Genomic DNA, 20,396 nt, shown 5'->3' with positions numbered 1-20,396 from the left:
GAATCATGAGGAGTGGGTGGGTACTATGCAAAAATAATCACAATGTGGGAAAAACTGTGAAGCCAGTTAATGCTTCTCTCAATTCCTACTGCCCCTGTTAATTCTGCCAGCTCAGCTCTCCCCTGCCTCATGCAGGGCGCAACGAATCACAAGAGCAGGTGCCAGCAAAAATCACAATGCAGGAAAAACCATGAAGCCAGCCAATTCCTCTACACGGCTCCATCCTTATTTCAGACATATCAATATGTCATGGTGTTTAGCTTGTGATATATTGCAATGTTGAAAACCAGATATCGCCCGGCCCTAGTGAACTGCTGAATGGAACTCTGAACTTCTGGCTATACCCCAGTAGAGTCATCTGGGTGAATTGCAATTGTACCATTCCACTTGTGGAATGTTTTTGTTGCCACAGAGAATGCCACAAATTTAATTGGTCCCCCAACACTACCTTCCTTGCTATTCTACAGTTTCCAAAACCTTTGGAACAGATTTTCAGAAGCTACAGGGAGCTACTGAAGGAAGTAAAGGTAAAGGTAAAAGGACCCCTGAGCATTAGGTCCAGTCACGGACGACTCTGGGGTTGCAGCACTCATCTTGCTTTATTGGCAGAGGGAGCCGGCATTCAGCTTCCGGGTCATGTGGCCAGCATGACAAAGCTGCTTCTGGCGAACCAGAGCAGCACACGGAAACGCCGTTTACCTTCCCACCAGAGCGGTACCTATTTATCTACTTGCACTTTGACGTGCTTTCGAACTGCTAGGTTGGCAGGAGAGTAGGAATCAGCAGAAAATAGTTTTTATTCTTCTATTTAAATGAATGCCCCTGATGTTCTGTTAACAGAATTGTGTTGGATTTTACCCATTGTGTATGAAAAAGTCGCATGGGAAACACTATGAACTGGTGCAAAAGGACAACCAGAGAGGAAGCCAGAGAAGACCATACACTGACAAGACATGCAAAGTGCAAAACAAAAAAAGCAAGCTCTGTATTGACTTGGAGGTTTTTTCAGGTGAAAAAGACACTCCTGAAACTTTCAGCTCTAAGTTCTGTTAAAACACTAGTAAACGTAGCCAAAGCACAAACACATACTCACATGGGTGTACTTTCTTCAGCATGGTGACCAGGTGGTCGAACTACGGCAAATCCATTCTACCAAAACAAAAACGGCACATAAATTTCAACCATATTTAAATAACTGTAGCTAAGTCGCTATGTAGTTTGTGACATATTCTGGTGGGTCCCGCCCCCCAAGGGTAGAAAGGGTAGAAAACCAACCAAACCAAACTCTTTTACCTTTTAAAATACAGGAAAATGTTTTAGCTGCTCCTTAAAATTTTAGGCATGCTGCTGAAATCTGGGACTATTTCAGTAAGGGTTACAGTTTACATTTGCACATTTGACCAAGTTACTCTCACATCTACAGAGTAATAAGCAAATCATCATTAGCATCATACTAACCTTTAACTCTCCTGTAGCCACTTTAAAAACAAGCTCTATAACACAGCCAACAGCAAGGCGAGCAGCACTGAAGGAATGGACCTCATTCCAAATTGTATCACTGTCAACCTACATAAAACAGATTCACATCAGTAAAGCTAGGTATTTTTCAAAGTCACAGACCTGTGTACTAAATTCTGTGGTTATGTTACTTGTGTAAGCTTCTTAATCATAATTGTGCTAATCATCAATATCTGATGGCACAATTCTTGCATTTATGTCAAGTGAGATCAAACAAACCACAATGCTAGGACCTAGAAGTGGATCACAAACTGACTTATGACAGATTGCAACAGTGACATCACCATTCTATCTCTGTTTGATTGTTGTTGTTTAGAGAGATCCATTAGGGAACTGTTTTAAGATGATGACTACAAGGACACTTCTTATGCCCTGTTTGGTCGGCTGCTACCATCCTAGATGAGACAAAGGGCCGGACCCAGTTTTCTTTTCTTCACAAGTAAGAGAAATGGCATTAGTTATCCAGCATTTTCTTGGAACTGGAAAAAGGTTTAACTAGTGCAGTTCATTCTGTATTTTATAACTAGCCCAATCAATGAATAATTTAAATGCCTTATAACATACTGTAGTTATCAAATAACACTACCACCATCATCATTATGAATAAGCATTATTAGCTACATTCTAATTGCAACTGCACAAATATTCCCATAAAATAGAACAATAAAACCATAAAATCTCAACATACTAAAACTTCAGCAAATTTCACAGGACATGTTAACAGAACAGCTAACAGACACATCTGTCCACAAAAGGAACCAATATAAATTGATGTTTAAAAGGTGCTGGCAACAAGGACGGTCATAACTCCAGTGAAAAGGAGTTCCACAACCGGGACACCATAATAGAAAAGGCTCTGTGCTGTGTCACAATGAAGCTGGGCATTTGTCTGTTGTTATTGGGAGGTGTTTTCTGGTCAGAGGCCTTCCACCTATTATTTAAGCTGATTTTCCCAGTTGTAGTATAACTGGAATGGCGTGTGAGATTTTGTACTCGGCTATATTGTGTTGCTTTAGGAATGCCCCTAATTGTTATAATCTTCTTTCATATGGTGCACCAGAAATTTCTTTTCTAATCTGAACTTTTTACATATCATGTCAACACTGTTGCATTTTGCAATATTTTGCGTACATCTGGTATAAAAAAGTGTCTGTGTGGTTTATCTTAAATGAGGCAAGTAAAAGGTATACTAGTTATGTAACAGGAACATCAACGAGGTAGATTAGTAACTCTGAATTTTAACATTCATGCCAACATGTCCTTACAAGGGGCCGCTCAAGATGGCTAGAGCACCAGTGGCAGAAAACTCATTTGAATTGGATTGATCACAGCTTAGAGCTCAACGTCGAGCATACCAAGTGGCAATAGCAATGGCCAATAAGACTTTCTTCACTGCCTCTATTGCATCTGCAGAAAACAGCAGCAGGAGACTATTTCAGGTAGTTCGCAATCTAACGGAACCACCTTCAACATCAGGACCTGGTGAGGACCCCAAGATCTCCTCAAATGCTTTTGCAGTTTTTTGCAGATAAAAAGTCGCTCAGATTCAGAAAAGGGTAGACTCCACTGTGGGAGCAGGGCCAGGGTGCTAGAGTGCTAGAGTCCTGTCTAGCCAAGTTGCATGGGATCAATTCCAATCTGTTACCTCCGAGGATGCGGACAGGCTGCTTGGACGAGTGAAACCACCTGTCTCCTTAATCCTTACCCATCCTGGCTCATAAAAGCGAGCCAGGAAGAGCTGGGCAACAGGCTCTGCGGGGTGGTGAATGCTTCTCTCTGTGAGGGAGCCTTCCCAGACCCACTGAAAGAGGTGGTTATTAAACTACTTCTTAAAAAACCATCTTTGGACCCAGCCAATATGGCCAACTATCACCCAGTCTCAAATCTTCCATTATTGGGCAAGGTGATTGAGTGGGCGGTTGCTGAACAACTCCAGACACGCCTGGCTTCAGGCCTCATCATGGTACTGAAACTGCCTTGGTCACACTGGTTGATAATCTCTGGCAGGCTAGGAACAGAGGTGAAAGCTGTTTCCTGGTTCTGCTTGATCTCTCAGTGGCTTTTGATACCATTGATCATGGTATCCTTCTGGACCAGGAGCTGGGGGCACTGTTATGTAGTGGTCCCTCTCCTTCCTCCTGGGCCATGTCTAGAAAGTTTTCATATATGCTGTAAGCCAGGCATCCCCAAACTGCAGCCCTCCAGATGTTTTGGCCTACAACTCCCATGATCCCTAGCTAAGAGGACCAGTGGTCATGGATGATGGGAATTGTAGTCCAAAACATCTGGAGGGCCGAAGTTTGGGGATGCCTGCTGTAAGCCACCCAGAGTGACTGGGGAAACCCAGTCAGATGGGGTGGTGTAAATAATAAAATTATTATTAAATATTAACCTGCATTTAATTTATAATTATACAAAACTGCATTGAGAGAATGTCAAGCCCTCCCTCAAAGTCTCAAATAACTGCAATACAGTAGTTGGAAGAGATGAGGGAACAGCCAACATGATATATACAGAGATAAATAGACAGCTGAACCTGCCATGAAGGAGGCTTTGTGCAATAGGTAAGACCCAGAGGAGAAGCAGCAGCCCCAATACAAAGCAATTTCAAACTGATTATACTGTTAGTTGCAATAATCAGTATTTATTTGGTGAAAATAGTCATTCTGTGTTGCATCCAATGGTGACTTTTGTGTTGATAAAAGTCTCTTTGATCCAGGAGGGGTTTCCATCTGAGGAATGGAGGGGGAGCAGATTTTTTATGATTCCCCCTCACAGCTAAGGTCCCAAGTCTCCAACACGGGTTCCAGAGGCTTCAGGGAAATGTTCCAAGAAGCAAAGGGGGTAGTGAAGGGGGTTGGGGGGGAAATCACCTCCCCATTCTGCTGATTCTACTGGTGACAGGCCTCACAGGATCAAAGAGCATTCTGTCAGTGGAGGAACACCACTGGATGCAACACAAGTATTTCATGTATAGATATTCTCCCTCCTTTATTCAATCATTTCAGCTATACACAATGAAACTCTAACCTATGAGATACACACATTATTTTCATGGGGGGGGGAGGGAGTACTTACCCCAACGCCACCACAAGGGAGCCTGACAAACATTGATGTTAAAGAGCCTGGGGGAGTTAAGAGTAGAGCAAAAAACTGTTGAAACTGTACAATTCTCAGGCTTTTAGACTAAGCATTTTATGAACATGCACCTGATGTCAGCTGCAGTAGAAACCTACCCATTCACAGAATATTAAGTGTTGCATGTATACACCTGCCTTCATTTGCCTCTTTCTTAGACCCGTCGACTTTTGTTTTCCATAAACCTTCAGTCTAGATTCTCCTAAACTAACTTCCAACACCTTCTGTGTCATCCTAGTGACTTGTTATGGGTTGCAGTATTTATTTAAAGGGCATAATAGTGCCCTGGAATGGTTACAAAACCTTTCCCTGATTTATATACATCGTACTGCATTTTCAATCTGTTTATAAAAAACCATGCACATCTCAAAGTATATACGATTCTGATCAGGGCTCCAAAGCAATTTCAAGAACATCCACATTCTCTGAAGACACTTCAGAAAAAGAAAATCCTATTAGTATTGTTCTGTCTGAGGCTATTAAAATGTTACCAGCAATTTAACAGAAACAAAAATCCAATGTAATAATCAGATCATTGTGGCTCCAACTGAGTATAGTGGTAAGCCAGGCATCCCCAAACTGTGGCCCTCCAGATGTTTTGGCCTACAACTCCCATGATTCCTAGCTAGCAGGACCAGTGGTCAGGGAAGATGGGAATTGTTGTCCAAAACATCTGGAGGGCCGAAGTTTGGGGATGTCTGTGGTAAGCCATGGTTAATGGTTTATTGCAAACACACAAAATGTACCACAAACACAGAACATGCCTAATTTACTCCTCCACACGAGCAAGCATGAGCAACCAACCATAATCCTCAGCTTGTTATATCTGAACTCCAGTTTGGTTTGATTTTGCTCAAATAAATCATGATCGATAAAGCCATCGTGGTTTCTTTGGAGTGAAACAAACCCAATCCCTAGGTTTGATGCAACAATAAGCCAAGCGTTGTGGTTTATGGCTCCTGCCCACTAGTGGAAAGGAGCAAAGTGGAAACAATCTGTGGATTCATGGTAAACCACAAATCATGACTTACCTTGATGTGCAAATGCACCAAACATGCAGTTTTCAATGAAAAGCACACCACTAGTGGCATCAGAATTGGTTCTCTATCAGCGTCTAATCAGCAAATTGCAAACCAATGCATATTGGAAAATACATGTAGGAAAAATGTCAGGGCACATATATAGGAAACATCTATTTTTTTGGGGGGGGGGACTAATGCAGTAATTTCTATGAAGAATAATGAAATATATTATCACACATTTCCTGATTTCCAAGATAATAATTTCCATGAGGATATGGACTGGTTGCTTTGTTCTTAAAATTGGCTAGATGTTAAAAATTGTGGTATTTAAATGAGAATGGTCAATTGTTCTATCATTTGCCACTCCACTAATATGTGTACCTTCCCCCAGCTGTAGCAGCAGCAATTTTGTCTTTACAGAAAACCGTATACCATTTTTCCAAATCCAGTATGATTACACCAGGAAAAAAAATCACTTCCTGCTCCTAAATAACTGCTGAAGTCTCAATATATTGTTAACAAATGCACTACATTGCTATTTTAAAAAAATTCACAGTGTGCTATTTTTTGGCACGGGGTACTAATTCAAATACCTCACAAGTTGAAGCGTAAACAGGCTAACTTACTAGCCAACCGTGTCACATCACTTAAAAACAAACCAACAAACCTGAATGAGGTTACTATGACAAGGCCAATTGTCTCTAAAATTATATTATCTGACCTTAATTATTGTTTATTCTTGTAAAAAATTGTCATTGTTCAATACCGCATACTTACTTAGGAATAAGCCCATTGTACTCGGTGGGACTTACTTCCAAGTACACATGCATACAACTGGGCTCTGTAAGGTTTTCCAAAATTGCACCCAGGAGCCCAACCAGCTATAAACCTTGAAGTTTCAAATATTATCAGATCACATTTTGAGGGTGCTCTAATTGACTTTTTGCACGCCAGTTGCCTAATTTCCCTGATATTCCAGGATTATTTAATTATTTGTTGGGGTAACATGGAAATATTGAATCTGATCAGGGATTTATTAGCAATTATTGTAGTTGTTTTAGTTTACATTTCTTAAAACATAACTTAAGATTTCTATTTGTTCTTAAAATGTGGTACACAGTCACACCTTCAACGCCCCATTTGCTTGCTTTGTTCTTAGCCTGCCACTGTAGGCTCTCTCTCTCTCTCTCTCTCTCTCTCTCTCTCTCTCTCTCTCTCTCTCTCTCTGTGTGTGTGTGTGTGTGTGTGTGTGTGAGAGAGAGAGAGAGAGAGAGAGAGAGCATGCCTATATGTATATCTGTGAGAAAGGTCCCTAGAAAAAAAGTGTAAAGTATCATCGGGGAACATTCTCCTACAACAGCTTATATAGACTTGAATGCAAATGAAGATCACATAATTTTGGATCGAAACCCAGATAAAAAAGAGTAGACTATCATCATGTCCCTTGCATATCTCTATAGGGTCACTAGGGTCAGGGTGTATAGAAAGATGCTCAAAGATGTAGAGAGGACTAAACTCCCTGCTGTACCTAACAGTTTCTTGCTGTCCAATTTCTGCCTATTCAGAGGGTTGGTACCATAAAGCAGTGTGTGCGCTTCTGAATGAACAGTCTGTAGTTCTTCTAGAGTAGCTTTTCTTCCGCGGATACACTGCAAAAGAAAAGAAAACAATGAATTACATTTACTCTAAAAAAGCAGCAAATGGGGGAAATATAACTGAAGTTAAACCTAGGTTTATTTTCTAAGCTTATGTTTCATTTCCACATTTTTATTCTTAAATTTTTGAATGATTCTATGAAATTTAGGATGTTTTATGAAAACATATTTTTTTGTTATTCTGGCTACTGAAAATAACAAAAACAATTCATGAGCAATTAAACTGCCTCAGCAGGACTCACTGTGTTGAAATAACGTAGTAAAACTTGAAATAGCTAAATAAGAAATATCAAAGAAAATATTACTTGACTATTACTCATCTAGTGCACACAGGAAAAACAATATGTAGCCTTTTGATACCAGCTAACATGAGAGGATTGGAGTGGGTCTTAATATCCAACATATTTGTACAGTGGTACCTCTACTTACGAATTTAATGCGTTCCGAACGCACATTTGTAAGTCGGAAAAAATTGTAAGTCGAATCCCATAGGAATGCATTGGGAGAAAAAATTCCTAAGTCGAAGCAACCCTATCTAAAAATTCGTAAGTAGAAAAAATCCTATCTAAACCGCATCCAAGATGGCGGACGGAGCTCCATTCGTAAGTAGAAACATTCGTAAGTAGAGTTATTCATAAGTAGAGGTACCACTGTATTTAACAACAGTTCGATCTTGTGGACTCTTTTCTCCAAATTCATTCAGATAATAACTAGACCATCAATGAAGTTTAAAAAGGACTTGCACTGCAAGTTTTCCCTGGAGTTCCTTCCCCACATATTCAAGGCCACTGATCTGAGATAACAGAAATGGATGAATGAATGAATGTTGTATTGTTTGCAGTAACTATGCAAAGATCAACCACTGGAGTCAGACTATGACCAACTCACACTTGGATCAGGCAATAAAATCTACAATAAAGGTCTGTTATGCACATTGCACTATGTGAAATCATGGCTTAAGTGCAATGCATAAGCAATTGGGCTCCAGTACAGAAAACTGTGGCCACTGCATGCCTCCCTAGTTTGGTTGTTGCACTGTGTTGAGCCTAACCATGGTTTGGTTTAGAGTGCTTATCTTTTCCAGATAAACCACAAGCCGTAAGTCATAGGCCAAACCTTGGTTACAGCTCATGGTTAATCTCAAGAGAGCTAAACCACCAGCCTGAATTCAGGTGACACACAAAGTCAAACCATGATTTAGCTTAGCATGATGCTAGAGCACATCAATGCGGGAGTTAGGGGAGAGAAGCACAGCAGCCACAATCTCTTCTCTGGGAGCCCACACAGCCACAAGAAGACATGGTTTGGCCTAGTGTGAAATGCAAGCCAAGCCACTCAGTAAATTATGTATTAACAAACTAGTCAGAAATTTCAACCTGTGCATCTTTAAAATAAAACCAAATAGGCTTAGAATATGCCAGATGAAATTGCAGGGTTTTCCCATGCATGTAATATCAGGTTGGTGTACACATGCAACAAAATGTAAGTGGTAGAATCCCTGCGTGGTAGAGGGTATGGTAACCTTTGACTCTATTTTTGAAGGCCTGCCCGTGTAAAAACACTAGCACATTAGACAGGAAGGTTCTATCAGCGTCTCCCTATTTATGCTAGTTTTCTACTTGAAAAGGGTTTTTTAAGTGGTGTAACCCAGAATTCTATCACCTCAGGCCTCTGCCACTTCTTGCCACCTTTGTCTGCTGCATATATAAATCAATCAATCAATCAATCAGGGCAGGCTTCATTTTCCCAGTATCACAAATCTTTTTGCCTTTCCCCGATTCTATTAGGCCATCCATTACCTCACACTTGCTACGAAGACCAGTCTCCTGAAGCCGTGACCAAATGCTCTGGATTCTCCCTGCATGTTCTGGATGACTGTTCGTGTTGCCACAAGTGCACTGGTGTTTCAACATCAGAGTATCATACACAAGGCCTGCATTAGAGGATACAAAGTAACTCAGGCTGCAATCCTGTACTTATTTACCTGGGAGATGAACACTTCTGAGTAGATGGCTACAGAACTGCATTATTAAATGCACTATTATTATATGTGCGTAAAATGTATTCTTTGAAGTAGAGTATTTTGAATTGATTTTTGGACACAACTTTACCAAAAACACAAAAATAACTTGGGCAACAGAAATAGGATGGGCATATTTTCAAAGGAATTTTACAGTGAACTAGGTAATATTTAGCTCAGTAGCAGAACGATCTACTACTTAAGTAGTCTACCTCTGCCACTGTTTTCCTAGAACAGTCAACCCATCTATTCACCCCAAAAGTATCAGGAAAGAGCTTGGCTGCCTATGAGCAAATTCAATTAAATTCAGACTTTAGCCTGACAAGTTTTAATCTTTCCCCCAAACCTGAGGTCCCCAAGATAGTGCCATGCTCTCTCACCTGTTCTGCACTAGAGTTTCTTTTCGCTCTTCCAAGCATTGTCTGCCTATGCCCTACCATTTGATTGGCCAGCAGACTTGGAGAGGAGAGAGAACAGCTCTCTCTCGGGGTTGTGTCAAAGTTTCTTCTCTCTTCTACTGGCATCCAGTGAGTAGAGAGAACAGTTCTAGGGAGGGCGTTGCGAGAAGGGAGGTTACAGGCAACCCCGCAGAGGCCTTCTCGGTAGCCATGCCCACCCCACGGAAGGCCATCCCACCAGATGTCCAAGAAATAAACATCTATCAGCCTTATATAAGACATCTGAAGGCGGTACAGGGAGGTTTTTTAGGTATGAGGTTTTTGTGTTTTAATACTTTGTTGGAAACTGTCCAAAGTGACTGAGGCAACCCAGCCAGATGGGCAGCATAGAAATAATAACTTCATCTTCATCATCTTCATCGTGTGAAGATATAGCAAGGAATGGCTGTGTCTGGGTCTTGGTGCAAGAATAACCCCAGCCCTAAGGCTACCAGAAGCCTCCATGCCCCCCCCCCGCCCACATCTTTTCTTTTCTTTCTTCTGACCACAGAAAAATACAAATCCCACCATGCTGAAAGGAAACAGCGTCCCTGAGAATATTCAAATATATTATTTTTAATTCTGGATTCTGTTGGCCAAGTGAGCCCTCCCATTACTGGTTACTCATCCCTCTTCACAAACGAGGTGGGGGGAAGAGAGAACTGATAGGGGGACAGGCAGGGGGATGTGAGGGCTGCATACCCTCCACATTTTGAAAATATTTGTAAAGGATGCTTGCAAAAACTCTCAAGGTTTTTTGCTTGTTTGTTTTCTTAGTATTTGGCCAAATTGCTTGAAAAATTCAAAAGGTTTTCAACCCGGGGGGAGGGGTGAAGAAGTGCTATGCCACTAGTTTTCCAAGAAGAGCAACTTTTAAAAGTTTGTTTTAAGAAATGCCGAACGTAGTTTTATAAGAACCACAGCTCCTGTAGGTTTTGATGCTTTCTACCAAAAAGGTTTCAAATATGATGATTTGTTATAATTTTGCTGAATGGGTCAAAAGACACAGGGATGAAACAGGACTTCCAGAGACAACTTGTTGGGGGTTTTTCATTCCACTGCCTTCGACTCTCCTCTTCCTTACCACCTGGTTCTTAACAGGAAATTCTGCACAATACCAAGATAATGCTGTTGGTTTTTTCTGTGCAAAGGAGGATGCTAAACTGCTTTTGGCAACTTTACCTCAATGAAGCAAATCTTGACCTACACAACTGCTGGCAAATACATTTAGAAGGCTAACTGTAACAAACTGAACTTATGGTGAAATTCAATACTGTGAGAATAGTTCTGTACGTTACCTGTTGTGAATTGTGGCTTGCAGGGTGGTTCCTGTACGGACATGGGAAAGTTGGCAGAGGCAGGTGAAGACTGGGCACGAGAAAGTGGCCTATGTCCCCCAAAAGACACTGGGATGCCAGCAGCTTCCATGGATGCCTGGTAGTTCCTCAGCTGGTGAATCCGTTGCTGTTCCAGTAGAAGCGCTTGCTGTTAGGGGGGATGAATTGTTATTGCAAAGACACATTAAAATGGGACAATGAATAAGATCACTGGTACAGCTACAGAGAATCAGAATTGTAGAATTGGAAGGGACCCAGGGATCATCTAGTCCAGGCATCCCCAAACTGCGGCCCTCCAGATGTTTTGGCCTACAATTCCCATGATCCCTAGCTAACAGGACCAGTGGTCAAGGATGATGGGAATTGTAGTCTAAAACATCTGGAGGGCCGAAGTTTGGGGGTGCCTGATCTAGTCCAATGCAGGAATCGCAACATGTGGCTCCATCACTTCCTTTTCCTACATTTCTCAGATGAAACCATATGAAGATAATTACACAAGCAGTGCTCCTGCCTCTTTTTAAAATGTCTACACAAAACCACCTTTATTTCAATTATTAAATGTCTTTTATGTGGTTTATCTCCATTTAGAACAGCAAACAAACATAGAAACTTCCAGAAATTTTTCATCAAGTAATATTAGCATGCTGCCATTTATTGTCCTATGTCTTACCTGTCTGAATAGCAACTCCTGCTCAGCTTGCCTCTGCCCTGGTTCGAGTTCTTGTTGCAACTCTCCATCTTCATCACTCTCAACAGGTTCTTGCTTCACGTGGACCATACTGGCCAACCCTTGGACTTCCTTTTGGTTTGATATCCGCTCAATATATGGGTCTTCTAAAAATGCCTGGTGTTCTCGCAATTCTTCTTCAGTCTCTTCAGGATGGCTTTCATGCTGGCGGGAAGACTCATTTGATTTTGGCATAATCTGAAAACATTCCTCAAAGTTTACCACTGGAAGTGTGACCTCAAGAGTCAAAGCATAGTCTAATCAAAGAAACCATTTGCAGTTGTAATGTATGGGAGAAAAGCAAGTTTCCCTGCCATTTATAACCTGTTTACTTCTTATAAAAAACTCTAAATCCCTAAACCATATTGTGAGGGACAGGGGATATCGCGAAGTCCCTCCCCTCCTGAGTTCAAGCCCGTCCCCGAGCAAAGGGGAAAGCAGGGAGAGTTCCGATTCCAGTGGGGAAGCAGGAAGTCGTGTCCGAGGCTCAGGCAAGGTAGAGGAGCCAGGGTCCCAGGTGGGACAGGAAGGGGCAAGTAAGGGGGGAAGACCCATCCCCCCAACTCCAGAATTACGCAGGAAGAGGAGGGGCAAGAGGATGGGTCTGCCAAAGCTTTTGTGTTGGAGAAAGACGCGCCAAAAGCCATTAGGAGGTTCTGAAACCGACTGACAACATCGCTCCGTGTAAATAGCAATGACTTGAGCACTGTAAATACGCAGCACCAATAAAAGAATAAAATGCAGAGCTGCGTAGCGTCGTTACTCTGAAGTAGTCCACTCCGGCCACTGTGACAGCAACCTCCTAATCATTTTTGGGCTACTTTGGAGTTGCCGGGATGAGCGTGTCAGAGGCGGAGAAGTGGCGGCAGATCGCTGAGCAAGCCCAGCTAGAACTGCAACAGCTGTCGCTGCAGGCGCAGGGAGAATTGAAGGCAGCTAAAGAGGAGACTAAGAAGGTCCAGGACGACCGGCTACAACTTGCGGAACAGGTGAGAGAGCTCCAGGAAAAAGAGCAGCATTTAAGGGCGGTGGCGGTAGACCTCCAAAACAAGCTGGATGCAGAGAAAAACAAGGCGGGAGGGGCACCCCAAGTCCAAGTGCTGCCAGGAAGGAGAGCCGGGACCCTAGTAAGCAAGTTCAATGGAGACCCGAAGGAGTTTCAGGGCTTTGAGACTGAGATTGTGTATGCTCTTGAGCTGCACCACGATGAGTTCCCTGATGATGAGCACAGAGTAGCGTTTATTGTGGAGCACCTTACAGGGGCGGCCAGGGAGTGGCTAAGACCGTTAATTGCAACAAGGAATCCTTGCATGAAGAATGTCAAACTATTTCTAGAAGGTTTGAAAACGATGTATTCGTCCGATAGTCATATGGACCAGACTAAGGAGGAACTTCATAATTTACGCCAAGGAAATATGACAGTTCGCGCGTATTGGGCGAAATTCACCATGCTGGTGCACAGATTGGGGTGGGATCTGGAGTCTGCCCCAATGCAAGCGGCGTTTTACTTGGGGTTGCATGAGGAGGTGAAGGATGAGCTCTCGAGAGGTCCAAAGCCCAGTAATATGGATCAACTGAGCAAAGCGGCTCTGGCGGTGGGGGTGAGGCAGGAATCCAGATGGAGCGACAAGCAAGCAACGCGCGCAAAGCGGGCTTGGTTCCCACGGTCGCAGGAGAAGCCACTCCCTCAACAACCCTTTCAAGCCACGCCTGGGGCCAGTCAGGACCAGGAACCCATGCAGATTGATAGCGCGCGCGCGCGGGCTTTTCAAACCCCAGCGGCGCCAAGACGCAAGGAGGGAAGGGGTGGGAATTGCTTTCTCTGCAACTCCCCCCAGCATCTCGTCAGAGACTGCCCACATCGCAGGGAGTGGCAAGGAAAGGCGGGAACGGTTGTGCCCTCCCCCACTGACGCAGCACCACAGCAGGGAAACGGGAAAGCCTGGCTGCAGGAGACAAGGGGCGGCAGCCAGGCACAGTCAGCAGACAACAGCCCCAGCCCACCCACCCGCACAGAGAGGAGCAGAGCCAGCCCACCCCTCCCAGAGCAGGAGTGGTTCTAGAAGTGACGCTCACGCTCCCAAATGGCTATCCATTGACGGTCCTCGCCCTAATTGACAGTGGTGCCTCAGCCAACTTCTTCTCGAGAAACTTTGCAGAAGAGCACCAGATCCAGCTTCTGCAGCTGGATTTTCCTCTGCACGTGGCAACCATTGACGGCAGAGAGCTGCTGGGAGGGGCCATCACTCATCAAACCCCCCCCATGAGAATGACGGTTGGAAGGCACTCAGAGACACTGGCATTCAACGTCACCACCATCTCAGACCCCCCAATCGTTTTGGGCATGAGCTGGCTGGCGCGCCACGACCCCTCCATAAGTTGGCATCAGAGATGCATCACTTTTGGATCGGACTTTTGCCTGGAACATTGCATGCAGCACCAACCAGGGGAGGGGCCTCCGATAGCCACGGTGGCCACCATGCACGTCAAAGGGGGTGAGGCGATACCCAAACCATACTGGGACCTGCAGGAGGTCTTCAGTGAAGCGGAGTCCGACCACCTGCCCCCACACAGGCCTTTTGACTGCCAGATCAACCTGGTGCCTGGGGCAACTATACCCCCAGCCAAGCTGTACGCCATGTCAGACCAGGAACTGGAGGATCTGCGCGCTTTTATCGACAAGAACCTCAAGCGGGGGTTCATCAGAGAAAGCAAGGCAGCAGGGGGCAGCCCGGTCTTCTGGGTGGACAAGAAAGACACGCAACAGCGCCGTCTTGTGGTGGATTTTAGACGGCTGAATTCGGTGACAGAGCCAGTGGCTTTCCCCATGCCCAGAGTGGATGATCTCCTGACAGCGGCACGCAGAGGCAAGATTTTCACCAAGCTAGACCTGAGGGGGGCGTACAACTTGATCAGGATCCGGGAAGGCGATGAGTGGAAAACCACGATGTTCACGCCTCTGGGCTCTTTTGAATATCTGGTGATGCCCTTCGGGTTGCAAGGGGGCTCAGCATGCTTCCAGGCCTTCATGCACCACGTCCTGGGGTCCCTACTCTTCAGGAAATGCTTGGTCTTTCTGGATGACATCCTTATTTACTCCAACGACCCAGTGCAGCACGTGAAGGACGTCAGGGAGGTGTTACAGCGCCTGAAGGAGAACCACCTGTATGTGAAGCTGGAGAAGTGCAAGTTTCACACCAAGGAGGTGGACTTCCTGGGCTACAAGCTGTCAGACAAGGGGCTGGCAATGGACAAGGACAAGGTGCAGACCATCCTGGACTGGCACAGCCCCAGGACGCGCAAAGATGCCCAACGCCTACTAGGCTTTGCCAACTTCTACAGGAAGTTCATCAAGAACTTCTCTCGAGTTACGGCTCCCATCACTGACTGCCTGAGAGGCAAGCAGAAGTTCAGGTGGACACCAGAGGCGCAAGCAGCGTTCGAAAGCCTCAAGAGGGTGTTCGCCTCAGACCAGAACCTGTTCCACGTGGTTCAGGACGCGCCCCTACGCATTGAAACAGATGCTTCTGATAAGGCTGTGGGCGCCATTTTGTTGCAACTGGACGCCAACAGAGAGTGGAGACCCTGTGCCTTCTTCTCCAGGAAGTTGACCCAGCCCGAGCGAAACTACACAGTTTTTGATCGGGAACTTCTTGCGATCCACGCGGCGTTCCAGCACTGGAGACACTTCCTGGTGGGCGCCAAGCACCCCATCCAGGTGTGCACAGACCACAAGAACCTGGAGTTCTGGAGAACTGCCAGGGTGCTCAACCAGCGGCAGATACGGTGGGCGGAGTTCTTCTCGAACTTCAACTTCTCCATACACTACATCCCAGGAGAGCAGAATGTCAGGGCGGATGCCCTCTCCCGCAAGCCAGAGTACATGGAGGAGGAGGCGCCACCAGCCCCAAGGCACATTTTCCCCCCGTCGGCATGGTCCTGCGGAGCAGCAGTGGTGAGCGAGGCAGAACTCACAGCACTGACGGCAGCGGATGAATTTGCCAACCGCATCTTCAGAGAACTGAGAGGGGGGAGGGAGCAGGCAAAAGACTTTGCAGAACGCAGAGGGCTGCTTTTCTACAAGGGTGCGCTGTACCTACCCACCACCCAGCTTCGACGTACGGTCCTCAAGCAGATGCACGACAACCCTACAGCGGGGCATTTTGGAAGGGACAAGACCACTCACCTAGTCATGAGACACTTCTGGTGGCCAGGGGTGAGGGAAGATGTTCGAGACTATGTAAGGGGCTGTACCACCTGCCAGCGGGCGAAGGTGGTCAGAGCAGCGCCACCAGGGTTGCTGGAGCCCTTAGCCACACCACACAGGCCGTGGGAAGTGGTGTCCATGGACTTCATCACAGATCTGCCTTCGTCCAGGGGTAAGACTGCAGTGTTGGTGGTGGTGGACCTCATGTCCAAAATGTGTCACTTTATACCGTGTGCCAGGGCAGTCTCGGCAGAAGAGACAGCCAAACTGTTTGTTGATCACATTTTCAGACTGCATGGATTACCTTTAAGGGTTATTTCGGATCGTGGCCGCCAATTTGTTTCCAGGTTCTGGCGGCGGCTCATGAACCTCCTGCAGGTGGAGGTCAGCTTGTCGACGGCTAGACACCCGCAGACCAACGGACAAGCGGAGAGGGTCAACGCCATTCTGCAGCAGTACCTGAGATGCTACGTCAGCCAGCGGCAAACGGACTGGGTGGATCGCTTGCCACTAGCAGAATTTGCCTACAACAATGCAGTGCACGTCTCCACAGGGGTGTCGCCCTTTAAGGCCAATTACGGGCGCGACCTCAGATCTTTCCCAGAGAGGGAGAGGGAGGAGGAGGAGGAGGGCCCACAGGCTGAGGATTGGGCAGAGGAACTGGAGACGGTGCACCAGCAGCTCAGCGAACACTTGGAGAGGGCCAAGGAAGCGTACAAAAAGGGGGCAGATCGCCACAGGCGACAAGGGGAGGTCATCAGGGTGGGGGACAAGGTGTGGTTGTCCTCGGAGGGCCTTCCCACCAGAGGGAGGTGCAAAAAGCTGGCACCCAAATGGCTGGGCCCCTTCACGGTCACGCAACAGGTCAACCCGGTGGCATACAGGCTGGCACTGCCAGAGGACATGAGGGTGCATCCAGTGTTTCATAGATCGCTGCTGTCGCCGTACAGGGAAAGCAGCAGGCTCAGAGACAGCGAACAAACCCCCGAGGGAGGGGGGGAGAGGGAAAGCAGGGAGCAACTCAATGAGGCCACGGCCATCCTGGATTCAAGGTGGGGGGTGGGGGGCCTGGAGTACCTCATGGCATGGGAGGATGCTCCACCGTCCCAGAATGAATGGGTTCCCGCCACTCAGATACAGGAGGAATTCTTGGTGGAAGAATTTCACGCCCTCTTTCCCCACAGACCCAAGCCCTGGCACATGGAAAGGGAGGGGGAGGAGGAGGAGGCACGGGAGAACAGCTCACCATGGCGCTGGGAAGCGGAGTTTGAGGAACCAGAGGATGAGGTATGGGTGTCGCCAAGATCCACCCAGTCAGAGGAAGGAGCAGATTGGCAAAACATTTTTACCCCCACCAGCTCTGACGCCACGGACTTTTTGGGATTCCCGTCCTCCCAGGCGGAAGGGGGGGGCTCGCAGGACTGGGGGGAGGTGTTCACACCAACGGGCTCGGAGAGCACCGAGTTTTTAGGCTTCCAGTCGTCACCGACACATGGGGGGGGCCTGGGGAGGGGTGAAGGAGAGCTTGGGAGGGGGGTGGATGTGAGGGACAGGGGATATCGCGAAGTCCCTCCCCTCCTGAGTTCAAGCCCGTCCCCGAGCAAAGGGGAAAGCAGGGAGAGTTCCGATTCCAGTGGGGAAGCAGGAAGTCGTGTCCGAGGCTCAGGCAAGGTAGAGGAGCCAGGGTCCCAGGTGGGACAGGAAGGGGCAAGTAAGGGGGGAAGACCCATCCCCCCAACTCCAGAATTACGCAGGAAGAGGAGGGGCAAGAGGATGGGTCTGCCAAAGCTTTTGTGTTGGAGAAAGACGCGCCAAAAGCCATTAGGAGGTTCTGAAACCGACTGACAACATCGCTCCGTGTAAATAGCAATGACTTGAGCACTGTAAATACGCAGCACCAATAAAAGAATAAAATGCAGAGCTGCGTAGCGTCGTTACTCTGAAGTAGTCCACTCCGGCCACTGTGACACATATACAATACATATGATATATTTTTAAACAAAGTAATAACACAATGGCTTGCTCATTTTCACGATTGTTTCATTTAACCACTCAGGCCCTCAAATGATTTAGCAGCCTTGCAAAGTGTTTACTTCGGGTGTAAACACCTGTGTTCAGGCGACACTGAGAAAGAGACACATTCTTCCCACTCCCCCGCTTGCCACCAGACTCCCCCTTCCCTCTGACAGGCCTGCATTGCTCCAGGTGTAGCTGATCGGACCCAGGACTGACTCAATCCAGCCAAATACAGGGTCAAACCAAGTTGGCTTGATTTGGTTTGTGATTTGGTCACATCTGGTGCCCAGCTCTCCACCATACAATCAGATTTAGCACCTGGACACAGATCTTGCCATGGCCCAAACAGGCTCCCTGGGTGAGCTGCACATCTCTCCTACCTTTCCACTATGTTGGACACTTTGAATCCAAACCACTGTGTATCGTAAACAACTTATTTGGCATAAAGTGTGGATAGCGAGAAAGCAATCTATATATTTTAAAAACTAATTAACAAAGCAGTCCTAAAAGTTTCTACTCAGAAGTAAGTCACATTGAATTCAGGTAAGTGAGGTTAGGATGGCAGCCTAAATTAGCAGGCTGCCTCTGTTGAGCTTTTCACGGCCTACTCACTATTCCTTGTTACAGGTAGGTAGCCGAGTTGGTCTGAGTCTAAACAAAATAAAAAAATTCCTTCAGTAGCACCTTAAAGACCAACTAAGTTTTAATTTTGGTATGAGCTTTCGTGTGCATGCACACTCCATCAGATACTTGATGAAGTGTGCATGCACACGAAAGCTCATACCAAAATTAAAACTTAGTTGGTCTTTAAGGTGCTACTGAAGGAATTTCACTATTCCTTGACATTATCTGGAAGCAAGAAGGTACCAACACGTGGAACAGTTGAACCTACAAACAGTCAAGTGGCAGGGCAGCCAGATTATTAAGCAGGGGAGGGCAGTTAGTGACCATTTGTTCACGCCAAGGAGTCAGGCCAGAGACAGAAGATTTAAGGGAACGGATGCCAGGTGCAACATTTTTGGCTCATGTGTCACCTGTTCTTACTGACCCAGTAACTTCAATGCTACCCTTTGGTCATTTCAGCTGTGACATTAAAGCATAACAGAAAGCAGGCCAGCAGCTTTTTCCTCTGGTCATAGTATCACAGATAATGAGATGCCTCAATTCTATCGCCAAAGGACCTTGGTCAGCTTCATATGCATTTCTACTCTTCCCTTTGAACATTTGTTTTAAATGGGTTCTTAGTTGTTTTCAACATAATTATGGGACAGGACCTAACCCACACAGCAAGCTACTGCACACAGCTATGATGGTACAGTGTTAAGGTTCTCTGCTCTATGACAAAACTAGCAGACTGAGAGATTTCTGCTATTGTATGAGACTGAAACACTGGGAACTGTCCATTGAAGCCTGAAATTGAGATAATCGACAGTCTAAATCCAGGTTTTAAGCTACTTGGGGGGGGGGGAGATCGCCTGCCTAGAAATAATAAATCTGATTCCAGGAAGGTCTGCATTCAAGCCTGAATAAATGAAATCTTTTAACACCTATTTTGTTGCAATACCAGCAATAGGGATCTTTAAAACTGTCACAAATGAACTGCAGTATATTTGCTTTCAAAGAGATTGCATCACCCATGTCTTCTAATAACCCTAATTTTAAGCTTTGCTTCACAAAGTATGTTTGTAGAACAGCAAATGAAATCTCCATGGAAATAATAGCTCTAAACTACATCCGTATGCTAATTTGAATGAAGTCCAGGTCTGGCACACGCATAGCAGTGGCATATTTCCAGAAGTACAAAAATGACGTCAGTGGCTTGTGTAATCATCTTGTCTTGCTCTGTTCTATAAACAAAGTGCTTCCCCCCCCCTCCCAAAATTCTCTTCTCACTGGGTAAAAAATTTACACGGGCAGCCAAAGCTTTAGGCCAATATAACTCATTCTTACGGTGGTTTTAATCAAAGAACAGCAATCATCTATCTACCATAAATGAAACCACAACAGTTTGAAAGCCAATCTGGTTACTGATTTCACTCCAACTGTAAGATGCCTATAGTAAGGCATGGAGAGAGAGGTGGGATGGGATATAAACACACACCTAAAATCAGGATGTTCGTGAATTATATGTCCATTTGGAAATAAGCTTATCATCTTACTCTCTCAAAAGGTTCTTGGAATTTTAGACATTAAACACATAATCCTTTCAGCCTTCACATACCTCATAAATATTAATAGTCAATATACAGAATCCTTTTAGGAGGAGAGGGAAAGAAAGTGAGCAGCAAATGGCCTTAAGAAGGAGGAGTCTGTCAGGCT

General features: G+C 45.7%; 1 protein-coding gene across 7 annotated transcripts in view; it reads right to left on the bottom strand.

Moving 5' to 3' along the window:
• HDAC4 (histone deacetylase 4) overlaps positions 1-20,396 on the bottom strand; it is a 124,595-nt gene that overhangs the window by 35,038 nt on the left and 69,161 nt on the right. For all 7 annotated transcript variants that reach the window (XM_088675415.1, XM_035140321.3, XM_088675417.1 and 4 more), the window contains 7 exons: positions 11,798-12,052; positions 11,089-11,275; positions 9,133-9,266; positions 7,207-7,327; positions 4,597-4,643; positions 1,459-1,566; positions 1,094-1,149 (listed from right to left, as the gene is read on the bottom strand). In XM_088675415.1, the coding sequence (XP_088531541.1) occupies positions 1,094-1,149; positions 1,459-1,566; positions 4,597-4,643; positions 7,207-7,327; positions 9,133-9,266; positions 11,089-11,275; positions 11,798-12,052 (908 nt within the window). The remainder of the gene's footprint in view (positions 1-1,093; positions 1,150-1,458; positions 1,567-4,596; positions 4,644-7,206; positions 7,328-9,132; positions 9,267-11,088; positions 11,276-11,797; positions 12,053-20,396) is intronic.

The sequence above is a fragment of the Zootoca vivipara genome, chromosome 1 (assembly GCF_965207765.1).
Source record: "Zootoca vivipara chromosome 1, rZooViv2.hap1.1, whole genome shotgun sequence".
In the NCBI taxonomy this organism is placed as follows: Eukaryota; Metazoa; Chordata; class Lepidosauria; order Squamata; family Lacertidae; genus Zootoca; species Zootoca vivipara.
The sequence above is the reverse complement of the archived record's forward strand: the minus strand, read 5'-3'. Positions and strand labels throughout refer to the sequence as shown.